Source organism: Leopardus geoffroyi, chromosome C1 (genome assembly GCF_018350155.1).
Source record: "Leopardus geoffroyi isolate Oge1 chromosome C1, O.geoffroyi_Oge1_pat1.0, whole genome shotgun sequence".
NCBI lineage: Eukaryota > Metazoa > Chordata > Mammalia > Carnivora > Felidae > Leopardus > Leopardus geoffroyi.
In genome coordinates this window covers 102601158-102622369 of record NC_059328.1, presented here as the reverse complement: position 1 = coordinate 102622369, position 21212 = coordinate 102601158, and the positions used below count along the sequence as shown (strand labels likewise).

General features: G+C 39.6%; 1 protein-coding gene and 1 pseudogene across 2 annotated transcripts in view; one reads left to right on the top strand and one right to left on the bottom strand.

Moving 5' to 3' along the window:
• NOTCH2 (notch receptor 2) overlaps positions 1-21212 on the top strand; it is a 167543-nt gene that overhangs the window by 81200 nt on the left and 65131 nt on the right. For both annotated transcript variants that reach the window (XM_045478844.1, XM_045478845.1), the window contains exon 5: positions 4316-4438. In XM_045478844.1, coding sequence (XP_045334800.1) covers positions 4316-4438 — 123 coding nt within the window. The remainder of the gene's footprint in view (positions 1-4315; positions 4439-21212) is intronic.
• Positions 16599-16955, bottom strand: LOC123598565 (annotated as a pseudogene).

The window sequence follows — 21212 nt, the reverse complement described above, 5'->3', positions numbered from 1 at the left end:
CTCCCCACCCTTACTGTCATCATTTATCAGTTACGTGGGCCATGGTTTTATAACAGCACAGTCTTAAAATGTTCCTTCTAAGTTTAATTTGTCTTCTTTTGGCCTTTTAAGGATGTGAATTGGCTTTAAGCAGTAGACTCCTTTTAGTACGGTCATGTGAGCCTCTTTGTAAGTCTGTTACACCCATCCCACCCACAGGTCTGGAGACTTGTCTGTTTCCCTTTCCTTTAAAACTTTAAAATATATTTTTAAGAAGTGATTGCACTGTAACTTATTCATATAAGCCTTTCCACTGCCTCCCCTTCTTGGGTAGACTTTCTTACAAGAATTTGCTAGCTGTTTCCAAAAAGAGGTCTGTATCTCTATTTTTAAAGCATAAATCCTGTCTTAACTCTGAAGGAGAACTAATTTGGCTTGAGTTTTCTCAGACATGGGAACTTTTAACCTTAGGTCAGTTTTTCACATTTTTGTAAGGGAACTCGGGGGTCCCTAGACAGCATACTGATTGAAACTGGTTCAGTACTGACTCCTACCTATTAGGCATGTAAACTTGGATAAGTCAGCCATGTGGCCCTCAACTTCTTCATCTGTAACATAAGAGGATTAGAGTAGGTAAGTTCTAAGGGCTGCTTTGATTCTATACATACATAGTAGTATTAATATGTGTAGATTACTTATTATGCATCAAGCACTGTTTTAAGTGCTTTCCACCTAATATAATAGCTTTATTGAGATATAATTTGTATCCAATATTATTTACTCTCTAAAAGTGTACAATTGAGTGGTTTTTAGTGTATTCACAGATGTGTAACCATCACCACAAGTTTAGAGCATCTTTATCACCCCAAAAGAAACCCTGTACCATTAGCACTCATATTGCACTGGCCCCTGATTCTCCCCCAGCACTGGGCAAGTACTAATTTACTTTGTCTCTATCGATTGGTCTGTTCTAGACATTTCATGTGTGATGATTGCATGGTTGGCTTCTTTCACCTAATGTTTTCATGATGTTTTCAGAGTTCACTCATGTTACAGGAGGTATCAGTACTTCATTCCATTCATGGCTGAAAAATTTTCCATTGTACATACAGATTTACCACATTATTTCCCACTTTTTAAAAATTAAAGTATAATTAACATACAATGTTGTATTAGTTCAGGTGTAAAGCATTGATTCAACAATTCTACACATTACTCAGTGCTCACCACATTTTATTTATCCATTCATTGGTTAATTGACATTTGGGTGACTTCTGCTTTTTTGACTATTATGAATAAGGCCACTGTGAACATTGTTGTACAAGCTTTTGTGTGGACATGTTTTTATTTCTCTTGGGTCTATACTTGCTGGGTGATACGGTAACTCTGTTTAACCTTTTCAGAAACTGCCAGACTATTCCAAAGTGGCTGCACTATTTTCCATCCCAACCAGCAGTATATGAGGTTGTTACTGTCTGTCAATAACACTTATTATTGTCTGTCTTTTTTATTACAGCCATCCTAGTTGGTGTGAAATGATATCTCGTTGTTTTGATTGGCATTTCTGTGATGGCTGATGATGTTGAGCATCTTTTCATGTGCTCATTGGCCATTTGTGTATCATATTTGGAGGACCTAATTTCTATTTAGGTCCTTTACCCATTCTGTAATGGGCTATTTGCCTTTTTATTATTATATTACTTATATTGTATTTTTATTATTGCTGTAAGAGTTCTTTATATATCCTGGATACAAGTGTCTTATTAGATACATGATTCACAAATATTCTTTCTCATTCTGTGGTCTGTCTTTTCACTTTCTTGATGATTTCTGTTGAAGCCCAAATGTTTTTAAAGTTTGGCAAAGTCCAAACTTTTTATGTTTTCTTTTGTTGCTTGTGCTTTTGGTCATATTTAAGAAAGCTTTGCCTAGCCTGAGTTATAGAGATTCACTCCTGTGTTTTCTTTTGAGAGTCTTAACAGCTTTAACCCTTAAGAGTTTGAGTTGGTGTGGGAAAGGGGTCCAATTTATTCTTTTGTCTGTAGATATTCAGTTGTCCCTGCACACTTACTGAATTAAGGGCAATATATATCTAACTTGTTTACTCTTTATAGTAACCCTTTGAGGTAGGTCCTGTTAATTCCCCCAGGGAGGAAAGAAAGGTCACGTATCTTACCCATGTTCACTCACCTATTGCATGGGCAAACTAGGCAGTTTGGCCTCAGAGGCCATGCTCTAATTACAAATTGACTCTCACTAACCTGCCTTCTTACCTACTTACCTTTGACAGGGAAGAATAACCTTGAAAATAGTCATAAAAAGAAAACATTTTATTTCTTATATGTTGTGGTTTACTGAAATGCTTCTGCTTTCTTAACCTGTCTGTGGTTGGTGAATTCAGTTAGTTATAGCACTGGCTAATACAAATTCAGGGTCACAGTTTCAATTCCTAATAGTTTGACGACAAGGGCTTTATCACCTCTCTGACACTGTAGTCAACCGTATTAGTCTTAGTCACCAGACAGATCAGCTTAGAGGGAGGATAGCCATTACTAGTTCTAGAATACCACTGGACCACACAGGTTCTAGCAGTGGTGGGCCAGGAGCCCTACTTCCCTCTCACACTCTAAAACTGTATTTTTAAGTTTTCTAAAGAATGTTTCCATTAAGAGCACGAGAGTAGGAGCAAAGACCTCAGGTCTTGTTCAGACACTTCTACTTGGTGGCCCTGCTACTTGGTGGCCACTGCTACTTGGTGATTTGCCCTCACTTTATCTTAATTAGGGGTGGGCTTAAACCAGCATTGTCTGACCTAGTTCATTTGTAGGACTTTCATATGATTAAACAGATGTGAGTAATATGATAAATTTTTAAAAGTTGGAGTCTATAAACATTTTCATAGTCTTTCTCAAGCTTGCTTAGTGATTCATCTGCTTGAATGGACTGAGTACCAAATGCCTGGAGAAATAGAATTCTCTTTAGTCAAGCTTTCAATTATCCCCATCTTCTATGAAGTAATTTCCTTTGGTCTCTCAGTAAATTTTTTTTTTTTTTTTTTTTGGCCATTTGGTTTATACCCATTTACATGATTGTCACTTTATTCAGAGAAATCAGCCATGTTGCAGTGTAACAGAACAAATGTCGAATATCACAGTAGCTTGTGGTAGGGATGCATAAAGCAAGATGTGATTGATGTCTGTCCTGCTCACCAGGCTGTAAATAACTCAGAAGCGGGACACTCTGTCTCTTTTTACTCACAGCTATATCCCCAGTGCCTAGTTTAAGACCCAATAAGTGTTTTGAGTGAGGAGGAGGAACCTTAAGGGACATTTTGAAGAGGCAAATAGTTAGTCATACTATATTTCAAACAGGAGACTGTTTAGTTGAACATTCAGTTTTAAAGCTGGTAGTCTTCTATTTTAATAGCTAAGGGATTTGGCAGCAAGGAGAAAGAAAAGAAAAAGCTCAATATATAAACTACAGAGAAACACACTGTGGGCAGTTAGGATGAAGCTTGGTGTGCTGGTTTCACTTTTCATAAAAGTGAAAAATCAAGAGAAAGGAAATAATGCTGTAAATGTGCAGAGCAGGAGGAAGAATTTGAAAGGCTGGTAAGTTTAATTAGTAATAATGCCATCCCATTTTCGGACAGCTTTTTACATATATAATGTACTCATGATACGACACTCATAACAACCTAGGAAGACAGGTTGCTCAAGTGGAATCAGCCTCATTTTACAGATGAGGAAGCAAATTCAGAGTTTGTAATTTACCGTGTTCAAAAGCTTGGAGGTAGTGAGATTGGAACTTGACCCATATCTTTAGGCTGTGAGCTTAGTATTTTCTTATGTTCCTCACCCCAACCTAGTTTTCCTAAGCAAACACCCCAAGAAAAAAGTAACTGAATTTAAATTTAATTAGGTGATCTTTTATCTGTTCTCCCTATTAATCCAGCATGGAGCAGAGGAAAATCTACTCCCCTCCCCCCCTTTTTTTAAGAACCAGTGAATAGTTGTCCAAGTAGACATTTATCTTCAGTGGGATTTTATTTCATAAAAATACTTTGAAGTACTTGTGAGGTAACTGTGAAGGCATGTCATGTCGTTGGCATAATGAGTCACTTTAACTGTCTAGCTATTCTTGAGGTAAGAGAAGACAGAAGATTGGGGGATTTTTTGTTTGGTGAGTCTGTATGGTGAGCAGATACATAGTTGGCCAGCTGCTGGCTGTTGAACTGAAATAATGAAGTAGGTCTGTTCTGATGACCGTGTTCTGTGGAAGAGCTGATCACTTCTGCCTGAGAATTCATTATTTTTTCTTGTTCTTCTGTAACCAGGTTTTGAAGGGATCACCTGTGAGCGGAATATTGATGACTGCCCTAACCACAAGTGTCAGAATGGAGGAGTTTGTGTGGATGGGGTTAATACTTACAACTGCCGCTGCCCCCCTCAGTGGACAGGTATGCACGCTGTGGTGACTCAGTCAGAAGGGGATGTGGGTTGGTGACCAGAGGCAGGCTGCTAGTGAAGTGAGCATCTTTTACAAGGCTCTCTGTGCTACATCATTGGGTATAGTGCTAACCCCATATGTTCTCTTATTATGTTCATTTAAAGAAAAATCTTTTTACAGGTATTTATTGGGCAGCTGCTCTGAACTCAGCACCATGCTGAGGTGTTCTGGCAGGTATGAGGGAAGAGCATGACTGACAGACTCTGAGGTCTGGGAAAAGCAGCCCATTGCCTGGAACATAGCAGATATTTAATAAATATTTGAGAGGAAGAGAACATAATTAACTATGAAAATATAAATGTTCTTACCACACTTACAAACAAATGGTTACTATCTGAAGTAATGGATGTGTTAACTCACACATATATCAAATCATCACATTGTATACTCTAAACTTCTACGATGTTATATGTCAACTATATCTCAGTAAAGCTGGGATAAAACCTACAACTTGTTAAGTTTTGGTGTAGTATCAAAGAATAATCATAATTGTATGGAAAAGCTATTGAAATACTCTTCCTTCTTCCAACTAAAAAGTGAAAATAAGTTATACACACTACGAGAGTTCAGAGCTTATTCATGGACAGAAATCTGTTTCATCTTATTGTCATGTCCTGTAATTACTCAAAGGATAATTGCAGGGCAGGTACTGTTGATGACATTATTATTTAAAAAAAAATTTTATTTTTAAGCTTATTTATTTTTGACACAGAAAGAAAGTGCAAGCGTGAGCAGGGGAGGGGCAGAGAGAGGGGGCGACACAGAATCCGAAGCAGGCTCCAGGCTCTGAGCTGTCAGCACAGAGCTCGCCGCGGGGCTCGAACTCACGAGCTGTGAGATCATGACCTGAGCCGAAGTCGGACATTTAACCAACTGAGCCACCCAGGCTTGATGACATTATTTTTATGACACCCGTCTACATTTTTAATTTTTTTCCTTTTTTGTATCCCCTTTTGCACATACGATAGATTTTTCGGCCTCTGACATTAGAAGAGTAGTCTTGCTTAATTTTACAGCCTCTTGGAAGTGTCTGATATTGTCTCAGGCAGATTTTCCACTTATTTTTGAAAGTTAAGTGATTTTATGCAGACATTTGGTTCTAATTTCTGTTTACATCTGTTTATCTAACTGAAAGTGGAAACAATTAAGAGCTGATTAAGTGACTAAGAACTGAGCCCTTTTGAGAGAACTTGATGATTTAATGTGGAAACCCAAGAATAAGCTAATGTTATAAGGAAGAAACTCCAGCACCAGGGAGGGATTTTGCCCAGCAAAGAAGTCTTAATGTTGGATTGCCGCCATTACTACCTGGTATTCTTTAGTTTCCAAATTGCTTTCCCTTATCTGTAGCAGCTAATTATTTAGAGTACTCTTTAGAGCTGTACACTATGAATAGAAAAAGATTGAAAGGGTTTAAAACTTTAATAACATGATTTCCTGGAAGGGCACACATTTTTGCTTTTAATCCCCAGATTGTTCTTTTTAATACTTTTCTACTGGGTTTCCCTAGTATTGGACTTCCTCTAGAATTTCTTCTTGGTGTCTTAATCCTAGGACCTCACTCCCAACCCTCTGCTCTTTCTGTCATATTCTCTCTCCTCTTTAGCTTTTGCCATTTCTCTGGTAGGTTTTTTCAGAGGCCATTTTTTTCAATTCAAAAAAATTACTGTGAAATAATGATAATAACTGGAAAGATTAAAATTTTTCTCTTTTTAATGATCCTTACAGTGATATTGGACAGGATGAGATGCTTGTTGGAAATTTGACCCCATTCTAATAATCTTCTTGCCCTGTGGGAGAGTGTCTCTTTGTTGTATTAGGTACTAAGGCTTCTGATGCCAATAAAGATTAAATGCTATCGTGATTTCGTTGCTGATTTTTCTTTGATACTACACTCAGTTTTCTGCTTTGATATTAACTAGGAAGGTGCAATCTTGGGGAAAGCTCTGCCAGTGAAATGATATTTTAATACAATTTCATACCCCAGGATTTTTAAGAAGTACCTCTTTATATGAACATCCTTATAGGATGTTTCTTTCTCCATGTATGTGTGCATTTTTTTAGAAAAGGTTGGCAGAAATGCTGGATAAGTTCACTGTGGCAATATTTATTTCTTTTGATGTGCTGTCATTTAAAGTGACTCTCAGTCTTCGGTTTCCCACCACAGATTTCCTTCCTCTTTTTTCACTCATGCCAATTCTTTGATTTCTAGTGGCAGCCTTTTTTTTTTTTTTTTAATTTTTTTTAACACTTATTTATTTTTGAGAGACAGAGACAGTGTGAGCAGGAGAGGGGCAGAGAGAGAGAGAGAGAGAGAGAGAGAGAGAGAGAGAATCTGAAGCAGGTTCTGGGCTCTGAGCTGTCAGCACAGAGTCTGACGGAGCGCTAGAACTCATGAACCGCGAGATCATGACCTGAGCTGAAGTCGGACACTTAACCGACTGAGCCACCCAGGCGCCCCCAGTGGCAGCCTTGTTGTTTGCTATCCCCATCACTGACAGGGTCAAGTCCAAGGTCCTTCCTCTGTTATATGAATTCCTTCCTGGCCCCAGCCCTGTTTGCTTCTCCATTCTTCTCATGCATCCAACAGCGCTTCATACTCCAGCAATAAGAACTGCTTCCAGTTCTCCCACATCTAACCACATCCTATGTCTTCACTCACACAGTTCTTTTTCTACAGCTTTCCCTTCTCCGCTCCTTTCCCTGTAGTCCTCACCAGTTTTGCCTGCCTGGTTTATGTCAGGTGACTGCCTCCTTCAGGGAATTTTCCATGACCTCCCTCCAGGTTGAGCTAGGTATTCTCTGGGTTCTCTTACTACTCCATACATTCATCAGTGACAGTGCTCACCACATTCGTATTGGTTTTATTAAATGGTTGAGGTGAGGAAGACACTGAGTTATGGGGTGACTGAACTGTTGTTGAGGACACTACTTACTAGAACTCTTTACAGACCTTTGTTCTCAGTAGCATACAGCTGAGCTGTTCACCATCCCAGCCCTCACCTCATTCTGAGAAGAATAAAAAGAAAATTGGGCATCACAGTGTTCTATTTCTATTGATATCAGAGCTATAAATTCAGATTAATATTTTCTTTTTTTTTTTTTTTTATTTTTTTTCAACGTTTATTTATTTTTGGGACAGAGAGAGACAGAGCATGAACGGGGGAGGGGCAGAGAGAGAGGGAGACACAGAATCGGAAACAGGCTCCAGGCTCTGAGCCATCAGCCCAGAGCCCGACGCGGGGCTCAAACTCACGGACCGCGAGATTGTGACCTGGCTGAAGTTGGACGCTTAACCGACTGCGCCACCCAGGCACCCCAATATTTTCTGTTTTATACAAATTAAAGAAATGAATGGGACTGGGCTGGGAGTTAACTAATGTTTGTTAGTAACCAGATACTGTGCTAATTACAGTGTTTTATTTTGTGTGATCTTTGTGATAACTGTATTAGGGGTAGTGTTTATTAAATATGATGATGGATATTTAGAAGGGTTAAACAGTTTACTGAAGGCACATAGTGGTTGGGTTAGGGTTTGAATCTACACTTGTTGAACTCCAAGTCTGTGCTCAAATCTGTGGCCTTTTTTCTATACAAATTGACTCTATGGGTTGTTTTTTAAAATTTTTTAAAGATTTTGAGCCTTTTTATTTTATTTATTTAAAAAGATTTAATGTTTTTATTTAGTTTTGAGAGAGAGACAGACAGACAAACAGAGTGTGAGCAGGGGAGGGGCGAAGAGAGAGGGAGACACAGAATCCAAAGCAGGCTCCAGGCTCTGAGCTGTCAGCACAGAGCCCAACGTGGGGCTCAAACTCATGAACTGTGAGATCATGACCTGAGCCTGAAGTCAGACGCTCAACTGACTGAGCCACCCAGGTGCTCCTGAGTCTGTTTAATAGACTAAGTTCAATTTACAGTTCTATTATTTTAGAAAAAGGTGATTTATTCTTTGATTGTTTTCCATTTTAGAAATTTTTCTGGTTACTTTGAAATTAGAAGTCAATATTGAGTTAATATTTTATTCAGTCTGGTGATTTTTTTTTTTTTTTTTTTTTTTTTTTTACTGTATCCAAGAGCCTTATTGCAGCTTTGTTCAGAACTCCTCCTATAATTTGTAGCTGTAGTGTTGAAGTATGAACTGTTATTTGATCTGGCTTTTGACGCAGTAGTAAAGAAGGGTTGGAGTTATCTACTAGGAGAGCAAATGAAGTTCTAAGTATCTGAAAAAGAATGGATGGGATTAGGGGCGCCTGGGTGGCTCAGTTGCTTATGCATCTGACTCTTGATTTTGGCTCAGGATGAGGTCAGGATCTCATGATTTGTGGGTTCGAGCCACGTATCACACTCTGTGCTGACAGTGCAGAGTCTGCTTTGAAATTCTTCCCTGTCCTGCATGGCACTGTCTCTCAAAATAAATAAATAAATAAATAAACTTGAAAAAGAATGGATGGGATTACATAGCTGAAGAAATTAGGTATCACTTTGAAATAAAGATTTGTAAATTTGCCATGTTTTTTTAATTATGTTTTTTTTATTTTAATTCCAGTGCTGTTAACATACAGCATATTAGTTTAAAAAAATTTTTTTAAATGTTTATTTATTTTTGAAATAGAGACAGAGCATGAGCGGGGGAGGGGCAGAGAGGGAGGGAGACACAGAATCCTAAGAAGGCTCCAGGCACTGAGCTGTCAGCACAGAGCCTGATGCGGGGCTCCAACTCATGAACTGTGAGATCACGACCTGAGCCTAAGTCGGATGCTTAACTGACTGAGCCACCCAGGTGCCCAGCATTATATTAGTTTTTAATGACAGGAGCCCGATAGGTACTGTGTTGTTTTATAACTGCACAGATGCAGAAGGTTTGGTCTTTTGTAGCAAGTTCTGGGCTTCAAGATGACCAGAAATGTTTTCCAAGTCTTTTCATGGTTTGATTTGGGATAAATTAGTCAGCTTCCTTTTCTTCAGAAGGCTTTATTTGCTATCCATGGAGCTAATATCTCTTAGTTACTTTATTGGGGTATTGGGAGAATAAATGGCTCAATGAAAAGCTTTTTGAGCCTTTCATTTATCATGTAAATTAAATTTCATTTAAATGTAATGGTAAATTACAGTTACAACTGTGAATTGTACTTTTCATGTAAAAAGCATTGTAGATCCATGCTGTTTGATACGGTAATCATTAGCCATATTTTGCTGTTGAGTATCTGAAGTGTAACAGGTTGAATTGAGATGTGCTACAGCTGTAAAATACCTGATTTTGAATTTTTTAAATAGTTTACTTATTTTAGGGAGAGAGACAGAGACAGAGTGTGGGTGGGGGGAGGGGCAGAGAGCTAGGGAGACACAGAATCTGAAGCAGGCTCCAGGCTCTCAGCTGTCAGCACAGAGCCCGACGTGGGGCTTGAACTCATGAACCATGAGATCATGACCTGAACCGAAGTCGGATGGTTAACTGACTGAGCCACCCAGGTGCCCCTAAATACCTGATTTTGAAAACATAGCATGCAAGATAAATGTAAAATGTCTTGCTGATAATGTTTTAAATATTGGTTAGATACCAAAATGATAGTGTTTGGGATATATTGAACTAGATAAAATAAGATATGAAAGTTGGTTTCATTGGTTTCTTTTTCCTTTTTTTTAAGTGCTAGCAGAAAATTTTAAATTATATCTGTGTGTTTCATGATACTCCTGTCGGACAGCACTATGTCAGGTGGGAGGGTGTTCTGTAGGCATTACCATTGCTGCTACTGTGCTGGAGCATCATCTCTGATCCAGGGAGTAGAAGGATAGACTTGCAACTGCACAGGCGGGGGTTGGGTTGGCCTCATCAGAAGAAAGCATGTCGGCCTTGTTCTGGTGTGATTTCCACATCAGTTTGGGACAGAACTGTGTTCTGATCTAGTCTTTTCACCTGACATGGCCATCTAGAATAGTATCAGTTTGTACCTTCAAAAGCTACCACTCTTCTGGACGAACTAAAGCCCAGGTGAAAGAAAGAAATTGGTGTTGGGGGTTGGGCAAATGGTTTCCTTTTTTATAGGGATTTTATTGTAGAGAGAAGTCTGAGTAGTTGGATATTCCTTTAGGAAATGGAAATAAACCTAAGGATTTGATGAAGCCTGAGCACAAATGTCTTTACTATTACTGTATTTGGCCCCAAGATATCTTATGAGAGAAGTTCTGCTCTGGCAGATATCCACTTAAGAGAAAACAAAGTTATAAAAGGCCCCCAAATTAATTAAAGCAGTGTAGATTAATGTTTTGTCTACATGGATAGCTATTTGGATTTTCTTTTTAAAGGTTCATTTCCTTCAGAATTAAAGTTGCCTCTAGACTCAACTCACAAATTCCTCTCTGGCAACTCTTGGTTTGGGTTCACTCCTAGGGCAGATGTGATTTATTTTCCTGTGCTTGTTATTAACCCAGAAATGTAATTTCAGCTTGGGCTTGGAATAGTGCTCTGGGACGCTAAGCAGAAGTGAACAATGGAAGTTAGGTGGACATGAGTCAAATAAAACCAACAACATTTTCTCTCCACTCTCCTTTTATAACATGATGAGCCCGAAGAGTTAGTTACAATTCCCTTTATTGTTAGTTGCTCCAATTTCAGTAAAAACTTTTGGCATGAATCAGCAAGTACATATTGCCAAAGGTGGTGCGTGAGCTCCTGTGTCTGGGAATGGAGTCTTTTCGTGGCAGTATTTTGATTTTGAATTAGATGTCTCATTTCAGTCTCACCTCTGGTTGGTGACAAGCTGCTCCCTAGGATGAGACTTTTGTCACAACCACTTCTCTGTTTGTTAAATACCGTAGGATTGGAGGGTTTTGGCTGAGAGTGGAAACTATTCGTATCTGGGACTACACAAGTGTTCTCATTTGTATTTTGCATGAGGGAACGGGAACATAAATCTCCCATTTCAATTTCTCTGCTGTGAACTTGATTGTGAGGACTTGATGAAAGCCTGTTTTCTGGAATTCTCCTTCCCCACCCAATTTCAGTTTTCTGTCAGCTGGGCAGACCGTCAGGGTGCTGACCTGAATCCCCTTTGTCCCAAAGGTCTCAGAGTTGATGAGTGGTCATGTTGGTGTGAACAGGGGTGAGTGGATAGGATAGCCCCCCACAAAATGCAGGAGGCGAGAATGAGGGATTTTTTGTGCCCCCGTGGTCCATGACTCCATGTCCGGCATTGGCTGTCTCCAAGGCTAGATCCATTTTCACTCCATGGCTTTTCAAGCTCCCACAGAATGGTTGTAAGATAGCTTCTATAACATATTTATTGAATATACTGTTATATCCAGTATACTATGCTGGATGCTATAAGAGACACAGAGAAGAAAGAAATCAATTCTTTTAAGAGTGGTCAAATTCACTAGGAAGAAAGAAGAAAGTCTATATGTAACCACAGTAGGAGGTAGAAACTATGAATCAACATGAGTTTGAAAGAAGAGATGGATAGGAATTGGGGGCCATCTAAGTAGTTGGTTGGATGAAGGGGGAAACAGAGCAGAGTTAGCTTCTGTTTTGAATCTGCATAATGGGAGAATGTGGATTCTACTGACAGAGACAGAAATGGACTAGAGATGCTGGTGAGTTTTCCAAGAGAAAAACACTTAACAGTAAGACCTAGGAGGTCAAAATTAGAGGCAGGGGCTCTAGACTCAGATTTTGAATGTTGCTTTTGTTTGCCCTGGGAATGTTTCAGGTCTGTAAGGGAAGTGTGTGGTGTGAGAACAGAAAGTTTGGATCTAAATTGTGAAAAATGTCCACATTTCAGAAAATGGAGGAGGAAAGGGATCCAAAGAAGGAAGGTGGGGGAAGGGGATGTGTGCCTGTTGGGAAAAGCTTTGCCATGACAGCATCCCTGAGCCAGGGGCTTCATTTTAAGACTGTGCCCTTGACTCAGCTCTGCATGCTTCTGTGGTGGCATCTGTGATATTTTACCACTGTTACTGGTTTATATGCTTACCTCACCTGAGAGACTCTCAGCCTCTGGAGGATGGGGGTGGTCTTACTTATTTTGGCATTCTCAGGACCAATGGTAACAAATAGTTTTTGAATGAATGACCACCAAGACACTGAGATAAGAATGATAACTGCAAAGAGTTAGTAAGCATTTTTGAGGTCATTGGAAATCTTGTAAAATGTAGTTTCAGTATAAAGGAGAGAAGGAAGCCAAATTGCAAGGGGTTAAATTGTGGGGGGGGAAGGTGGGTGTGGAGGAAGGAGGAAGGGGAAGAGTGGGTGTAGATCACTTACTCAAGAGTTTTGTAAGCTAAAAAGGGGAGAAATGCAGGGCAGTAGCTGTAGGGGACAGACTTCATTCATCATTCATTCATTCATTCATTCATTCATTCATTCATTCATTCATGCATTCATATGATAGACCATAGAACCTAGGCTAGACTGAAGTAAGGCAGCTAGAAGGGGGTTGGCTAATGAACTGCGTAATTTAGGAGGGCTTGACTCTTACAAGTGTTAGTAGGGGATAATTAGGTGAAATGGTTGTTGGGAATGGGAAAGGAGGGAAATGGGAAGTTATCATCAGAGTTGAAGTACCAAATTTGAGAACTTAGGGTTGGAACAATGAGTGTCTCATAATTAGATCCAAAATGTGAATGTGCTTGTGATATGGAGCGGATATGGAGGCTGTTGGGTTGAGAAAAGTAAGAACTCTTGGTTTAGATGACCTTATTAGTCCTCAACTCAGGTATTTAATTTAATGGGAGATGGGAAGGGAAGGAGTAAGATTTTAAGTCACATGTGTAAGTCATTCAGGGAGGTGGAGATTGGTCTATGAGAACAACAGAAAGATGTGAGATGATTTAAACTATTAGTATTTAGGGGCACCTGGGTGGCTCAGTCGGTTAAGCTTCCGACTTCAGCTTAGGTCATGATCTCACTGTTCATGGGTTCGAGCCCCACATTGGGCTCTGGACTTGGAGCCTGGAGCCTGCTTCAGATTCTGTGTCTCTCTGTCCCTACCCCCAGCTCATGCTCTGTCTCTCTCTCTCAAAAATAAATAAACATTAAAAAATTTTTTAATAAAAATAAATTATTGTTATTCGTTTTTTTAACTATGCCTGTATAGAAAAATTTGCATACGAATCCATCTCTACTTTTTAGTGTCAAAAGTGAAACTTTTGCATATACTAATTGCCTCTTCTGTAAGATGAGGAATAAGCATACTTTTAGTTTTATTATATCTTTTTATCATTCTCCAGATTTTGTTTATATGATCTGGGATTTAAAAATTCATACTAGGGGCGCCTGGGTGGCTCAGTTGGTTGAGCGTCCAACTTCCGCTCAGGTCATGATCTCACGGTTCGTGAGTTCGAGGTCCGCGTCAGGCTCTGTGCTGACAGCTCAGAGCCTGGAGTCTGCTTCGGATTCTGTGTCTGCCTCTCTGTCTGCCCCTCCCCTGCTCAAGCTCTGTGTGTGTCTCTCTTTCTCAAAAATAAATAAACATTAAAAAAAATTTTTTTAATTCATACCATAGTATTGCTGTTGAATTTTAAAATCTTATGCCTTTTCTTTTTTTATTTAAACTCAAATTAGTTAACATACAGTATAGTCTTGGCTTCAGGAGTAGAACCCAGTAATTCATCTCTTACATATGACACCCAGTGCTCATCCCAGAAAGTGCCTTCCTTAATGTCCACCACCCATTTAACTCATCCCCCCACTTATACCTCACCTCCTGCAACCCTCAGTTTGTTCTCTGTATTTAAGAGTCTCTTATGGTTTGCTTCCTTCCCTGTTTTTATCTTAGTTTTTCTTCAATTAAAAATAGAACTACCCTATGACCCAGAAATTTCACTACTAGGAATTTATCCAGAGGATACAAAAATGCTGATTTGAAGGGGCACGTGCACCCCAAAGTTTATAGCAGCACTATCAACAATAGCCAAATTATGGAAAGAGCCCAAATGTCTATCGACTGATGAATGGATAAATATGTTGTGTGTGTGTGTGTGTGTGTGTGTATGTGTGTGTATGTGTATGTGTGTATATATATACATACACACACAGATACACACACACATATACATACAATGGAATACTACTTGGCAATGAAAAAGAATGAAATCTTGCCATTTGCAACAATGTCAGTGGAGCTAGAGTGTATTATTATGCTAAAGGCAGAGAAACAGATATATGATTTCACTCATATAGAATTTGAGAAACAACAGCTAATCATAGGGGAAGGGAAGGAAAAATAACTTATGCATTTTCTTTTAAAATTATTCTTGATATTTACATTGTTGTATAATCTACTTTATAATATTTTAGACTTAATTTTATATGTAACTTGTTTTTTGTTAACTACCAGTACATTTATGTAACAGCCTTTTCATTCCTGGATTCTTTATTTTGGTTTATTTTTTCAGTCAAATGAATACATCTTTGAGTAATTTTTTCCAAATGTTGCATGTTGGCATGTCTTCAGAGCTCTTAGATATTTGAAAAATACCTTTTGATTTAGTTGCCTTCATACACAAATGGCATGTATTCTAGATATTGAATTCTTGGGTCACAAATCAATCTTAACAGGTTCCTAGACATTGTTCCTTTGTGTTTTGCGAACATTATAGGGATGTCCAATGTCAGACAAGTCATTCTCTCTCCTTCCCCCCCCCCCCCTTTCCCTTTAAAATAAAATCTTTAACCAGCATGGGTCTAGATATACCCCTATTATTTTTTCTCCTAGTAGTTTTGCCCTTTGGATCTGCAGACTTAAGGGTATTCTCCCCTCAGAAAAGATTATCTTTTTCATTTTTTTTTTCCATTTGTATCGTGTCTTCTGTTATCTTTAATTAGGTCTTCATTCTTTCTCGTAGCTATGATCTTCTCTCTTGATATTTTAATTTTCTTGTTTTTCCTTTGCATTTTATGAGCGCTTCTTAAGCATTTCCTTCATAACATTTATTTATTTTTCTTCATTGTCAGTTTGTCCTTCATAGCTTCCGACTATGATATTTATTTGAATTGCATTTTTATATTCTTACAATATTAACTCGTTGTATCTAGGTCTTCTCTATTTCTCCCTTTTTCTCAGCCTGTCCTTCTGCATCAGAGTCCAGTGTCCTGTATTATTTTTCATCTCTTTTTAAAACCTACATTTGTCTACATTTATTGAGAATGTAGAGCCAACTCTTTCTAAGATGTATTGATTTCTGGAAGTGAACTTTTTCACAAGTATGCATCTTCCTCTACATTTACATTCTCCGTCTTTCGGATTGCAGAATGTTTCAATAGGCCCCATGTTGGTTTTTTTCCGTTTTACTCATTCTGCTCACAGTCACTGCTGCCCATAGAGTTGGTTGATTCTCTTTGGAAGCCCTGCTGCAGTGAGGTGAGGGGCTCTTTATGTAAACTGGTTTAACAGCCCAGCAACCCAAGAAGGTGGTGAGAGAGCTGGAGTGTGGGCCTCCTAGCAGGGGGACTGAAGCTTGGCACCATTCTCCTCTTCTTGTGTGGAGAAGCCTTTGTGCCAGGGGTCAGCTTTCTGAACATCCAGCATTGGCACAGCATCGATTGCTCTCCATACAGGGGCTAACCCTGGGTGCTCTTTGGTGCTGCTGCATCCGGAATTTGCCCCAGATGCACTGCAGACTCTCTCGTTGCTATAGCGGCCACAGGAACCCCAGGACTCCCCAGTGCTTTAAATTGCTATTGACCTGGAGGGGTGAGGTGGAGTTCAGTCCATTCTCCTCACAGCAGAGTGGGCTTTCTGAAACACAAATTGGATCGTGTTGTTTCTTTGCTTAAAATGCTTCAGTGGGTCCTCCTTGTCTTTGGATAGAGCTCCAAGGCTCTGTATGTAGCTCCCTCTCCAGCCATACCTCGCCTGATCCATGCCTTGTAAGTGAACCACACTGACTTTTTTTTCATTCACTCAAATGAGGCATGCTTTCTCTTCTATTCAGACCCATATACATACACTTACTTCTGCCTGAAATACTCCCCACTCTACCCTCTTTCTACACACGCTTCCACACACATTCACACTCACAACCCGGTTAACGTATAAAATCTCTTTCTTTCCTGTTAACACAATTTAAAGTTTATTCAACTGTATTGCAAGTGTGACCTTAAGGTAGCATCACATGGCATACTTCTGAGTTTACTCCCGAGATATTCTGTTGTACTTATCTCTGTCTGTTTTATAGATCCATGTAGTCTCTGGAGCTAGGGTCATCTGGGTTTGGGTCACAAAGCAGTGAACAAATGGGTAAGAGAACTTTAGAAATAGTTAAAGCAGGAGATCACTGATCTTCAAATACCAAGAAAACTACTGCCATTGCTGTTAATATTTAGATATAAATTCTTGTTGTAGATGCAACCTTACTTAGGTGGTTCGAAGGGGTAGTTTGTAGGAAAATAGAATGTCAAAAAACATTACACTGCTTTGACATGGGCTGTCATTAAGTCCCACGATTGTAGCTTGCCAATGGAACATACTATCCCCAACTGGACCTTCAAAACATAGTTCTTCTCTATTCTCCTACTTTATGCCCCCAAGGCAACCTCTGTCCGTTAGAACATTTAGCACTCTCTATTATAACTGTGTTTGGTTGTAAAACCCCTATTTGCAGGGTAGAAGCCCCAACTGTTTTGTTTACCAGTATAACCTCAGTGTATATAGGGTCAGGGCCTGGCACATGGTATATATGTATTTATTGAATGAATGAATGAATGAATGAATGAATGAACAAGAACATTAAAAATTTCAGATGTTGTTGGCCCAACCTTATCTTTCCAAATTCAGGGCTGTTACTGGATTCTGTCAGAGTCTCTTCTCCCTACTTCCTGAGATACTTTAGTATTTTTCTTAGGTGTAGACCAGGTCTGTACTATATCTGTGAAACCAGCCTAATTGTATGAGAAGATTACATTTGACAACAATATACGTATGTATCACAGAATCTGGTACCTAGAAATTACTTAATAAATATATTTTTACTATTTGAAGTCAGTAGCAGCATTAAGGAATAAAGAAAACATGAATTCTTTGTCTACTTCATGCAGATGGAGGTAATTAAAAGAGGGGGGGGCATCTACTGAAGAGGGCTGACTGGGGTATAGTCTTTAGGGAAATCTTAGGTTTCAGTTGAAGAGGGAAGGTATCTGCCATAGTGTAGAATTACTTTTGAGACAGTTGAAGGATTAGGATCAAAAGGCAAGATGAATTGGGTGTGTCATAAATGGAATGGAGTTCAGCAAATAAGGAGGGGATAGAATGAGAAGCTTGGGTATTGACTGGTTAATGTCAATACAGGGTAATGGAAACTTTGGGAGTATGAATAAAGGTGCAAGGGAGATGATTGGAAAGATGGTTATTATTTTGGCATTAGAATGACCTAAGTAAAATAAGACAGGTCCAGATAAACTTTTGCTTAACAAATACTTTTGAATACTTCTCAAGAAGTATTATTAGCTGGCCACTATGCTAAGTGATGGGGATTCACTGATGAAGTTAATAGCTACCACCCATTTCTTCAGGGAACTTATAGTCTAGTGAGGAACACAGACATAAATCATATACTTAACTATAAAATTTTGAACTGTAATAAATGCTTTCACAAAAAGCAGGCTTATTAGGAGAGCATATTAACAGGCAGAACTAGTTGATTTGGGGGTAGCCCTGTAATGTCTTTTTGAGCAGGTGACATTTTAGCTATGGACAGTGAGTAAGAATTAGTCTGGGAAAGGTAGAGATGAGAGTGTTCCAGACATGGGGAACACCATGTGCAAAGACCCTGAGGAAAGACTGTGATCATTTTGAGAAATGAAAAAAAGCCAGAGTGGCTAGAGCTAGTGGTGTTTCCAAAGGAGAGACTAGAGAGATTGGCAGAAAAAATGGATAGCATTTAGAATTTCATCCTAACTATAATGAAGTCATCAAACCCTTTGTCATCAAAGGATTTGATCAGGCAAATAGTACAATCCATTGTACACATTGAGATCATTCTGGTGATTCTTTAGGAAATATATTGGTCAGGATACAGGGAAACCAGGCTTTTGAGGAGTCCTAGAAAAGCTGATGGTGTCTAGGATTGGGGCGACATTCACTGAGATTCTTGCATTTATCTGTATGTATATCCCCTCCTCCCACATTATCCCCTTAGCCACTTGCATACCCCCAGGCCTCTTATACACATTCATGTGTTTGTGCATTAGTGCACATGTTTTCTCATTAGGCAGAACCTGTAGATTCCAGAGTTTACACAGAATGTTTCAACCAGCTCTAGACCCAGCCAGGACTAGGACAGTCAAGCTTATCCTCTGATCTTACACTTCTGCAGTGGAATAGAGCATCTGTGCATAGAGAAGGTTCTGTAGGACAAGGTTATGGGTGTGCTCTGCTATGATATGGAAAGATGGAACCTCCACACTTAGGAGCTTGGGTGATCGCTGGCTGGAAGGAGATACTGGAGACTGAATTCTCTTGATTTAACCACAACAGAGGAGGTAGCAGGGCCAGAGCAAGGGCCTGCCAAACTCATTTTTTATATTATTCTTCATGTGCTGATTGTTGTTGCAATGAGAGTTGACCCTTAACAGGGCCGCTGATGTGATAAAAGTTTTTCCCACACGCTTCACAGTTGAGAGATGACTAGGCAGGGAAAGGACTTTATCCTGAAGTGCTAAGGGTCAGTGATCATTTCTTTTCTGTTTTTCCTTTCCTCTCACTTCACAGTCACTTGTAACTCCAAGTCAGATTGGTGGTTTGTTTGTGGTACCTGGAAAGAGCCATAACGAGCTGTTTGTATCCCAGTGTGTTGCAACTCATAAGTGGTGTCTGTTTAGAGGTCCATGGCTCACTGGGCTAGAGCTTGATGCTGATGAAGCCTCAGTCATGGTTTCCATTTCAGTACAGCCCTCTTGGGTTCACTCTCTTGTATTAACTTCCAGAGGCTGTGCCCACAATCTAACTCATTCATCCGTTGATTTTAAGACCATAGGATGAGGCAGTAAGAAACGATCGACATGAAGGTGACCTACTCCAACAAAACTAATGCAGCAGACATATTTTCTGATGGTGGGTTTTTAGTATTGTCTTCCTTAGTAGCACTACTGAAGTGCCTCGCTTTTCCCCTGTGTTTCTCAATCCTGCTCTGTCTCTCAACAGCCAGCTCAGAGTCCCCTTCCTTATTCAGACGACTAACTTGATCTGCTATGACCTCACACCCCCAGCATCCTGTTCAGCACTTGATGATTTCCATTTTTTAATTTTGTCTATTTCTAACATTCCTCCAACTCGTTGTGCAAATGTGGACAAGTCACCGCACCTTTCTGGCCCTAGTTTCCCCGTGTGTAAAATGAGCACATTACATTAAATCTGAAGTCTAAGGTCTCTTTTACCCAGTGCCTGGTGAAGTGCCAGATACATAAACTGAGGTGAATGGCAGCCACAGTTCCTGTCCTCAAGGAGCATATAGTCTAATAGGGGCAGAGAAAAGAAAGAATAAATATATGTATGTATTCTGTAAAGGATAAATATATGTATTCTGTAAAGGATAAATATATGTATTTATTCTGTAAAGAATAAATAAATACAAAAGTTCAACTTTCGATGGTGGCAGGATAGAGTGAATTAAATAGATGCATATGGAGAAAATTGGGAAGATGTGAATTTGGATATCTAGTTAAGTTATAAGAGAAGTCAAAGAATGGGAAGTTACTAGCCATATAAATAAGAGGGTGAAGAATATTTTGAGGTGGTGAGAACAGGATATGCAGAGGTTCTGAGGTAAGAAAGAACTTAATGTTTGAGCCAACAGTAAGTCATTGTGTCTGGAGTAAAATATAGCAAGGGAAGGTGTAGATTTGAGATATATTTAAGAGGCAAAAGTGATCAGCCAGAAAATTATCAGGAGCTACGGGTGGCCCTAAGTGTTTAAGGTATCAGCCAAGGATTTGGTACTGTGACATTTCATACCAAGTTAGCCGAGACTCATGGTGGCAGTAGAGAAGGTAGTTGCTAATAACAAGTTACTTCTTTTCTCTTTTGCTGTTGGGAAATGGGAAGGGCCTAGTAGCCCAGTTCCTTAGCCTCAACATTAAATAGCAGTAGCTTGCAATATCTGGCAGGTGGAAATTACTAAGAGGGATAATTGATGCCCTCAAAAACTTGCCTAACAGAGCTTTGTGCAACATATTTTGGGAGTCACCAGCCAAGTGTGTGTGTTGACACAGATGATATCCATGCTGAGACTTGTTTGAGTGGAACTTTTCTTTTTTTTTTTTTTCATCGTTTTTATTTATTTTGGGACAGAGAGAGACAGAGCATGAACGGGGGAGGGGCAGAGAGAGAGGGAGACACAGAATCGGAAACAGGCTCCAGGCTCTGAGCCATCAGCCCAGAGCCCGACGCGGGGCTCGAACTCACGGACCGCGAGATCGTGACCTGGCTGAAGTCGGACGCTTAACCGACTGCGCCACCCAGGTGCCTCTTGAGTGGAACATTTAGTAGCTTGGTAGGGCATGGATACAACATAGCTCTCCCTTTTCACCAGATGCGTTTGTATGCTCGGTAGCTCATAACTTAGTTCTGTCTCCTTCTCTCCCTACTAACAGAGAGCCATTTGTTTTAGTCCCTCCTATATTCTAGACTAATCTTCAAATGCAGTTTTGATCATGTCTTCCCCCATGTGTGAGCCTATAATAACTCCCCCTTGCTTGTTGTATCACATTCAGAATTCATACTAGAATT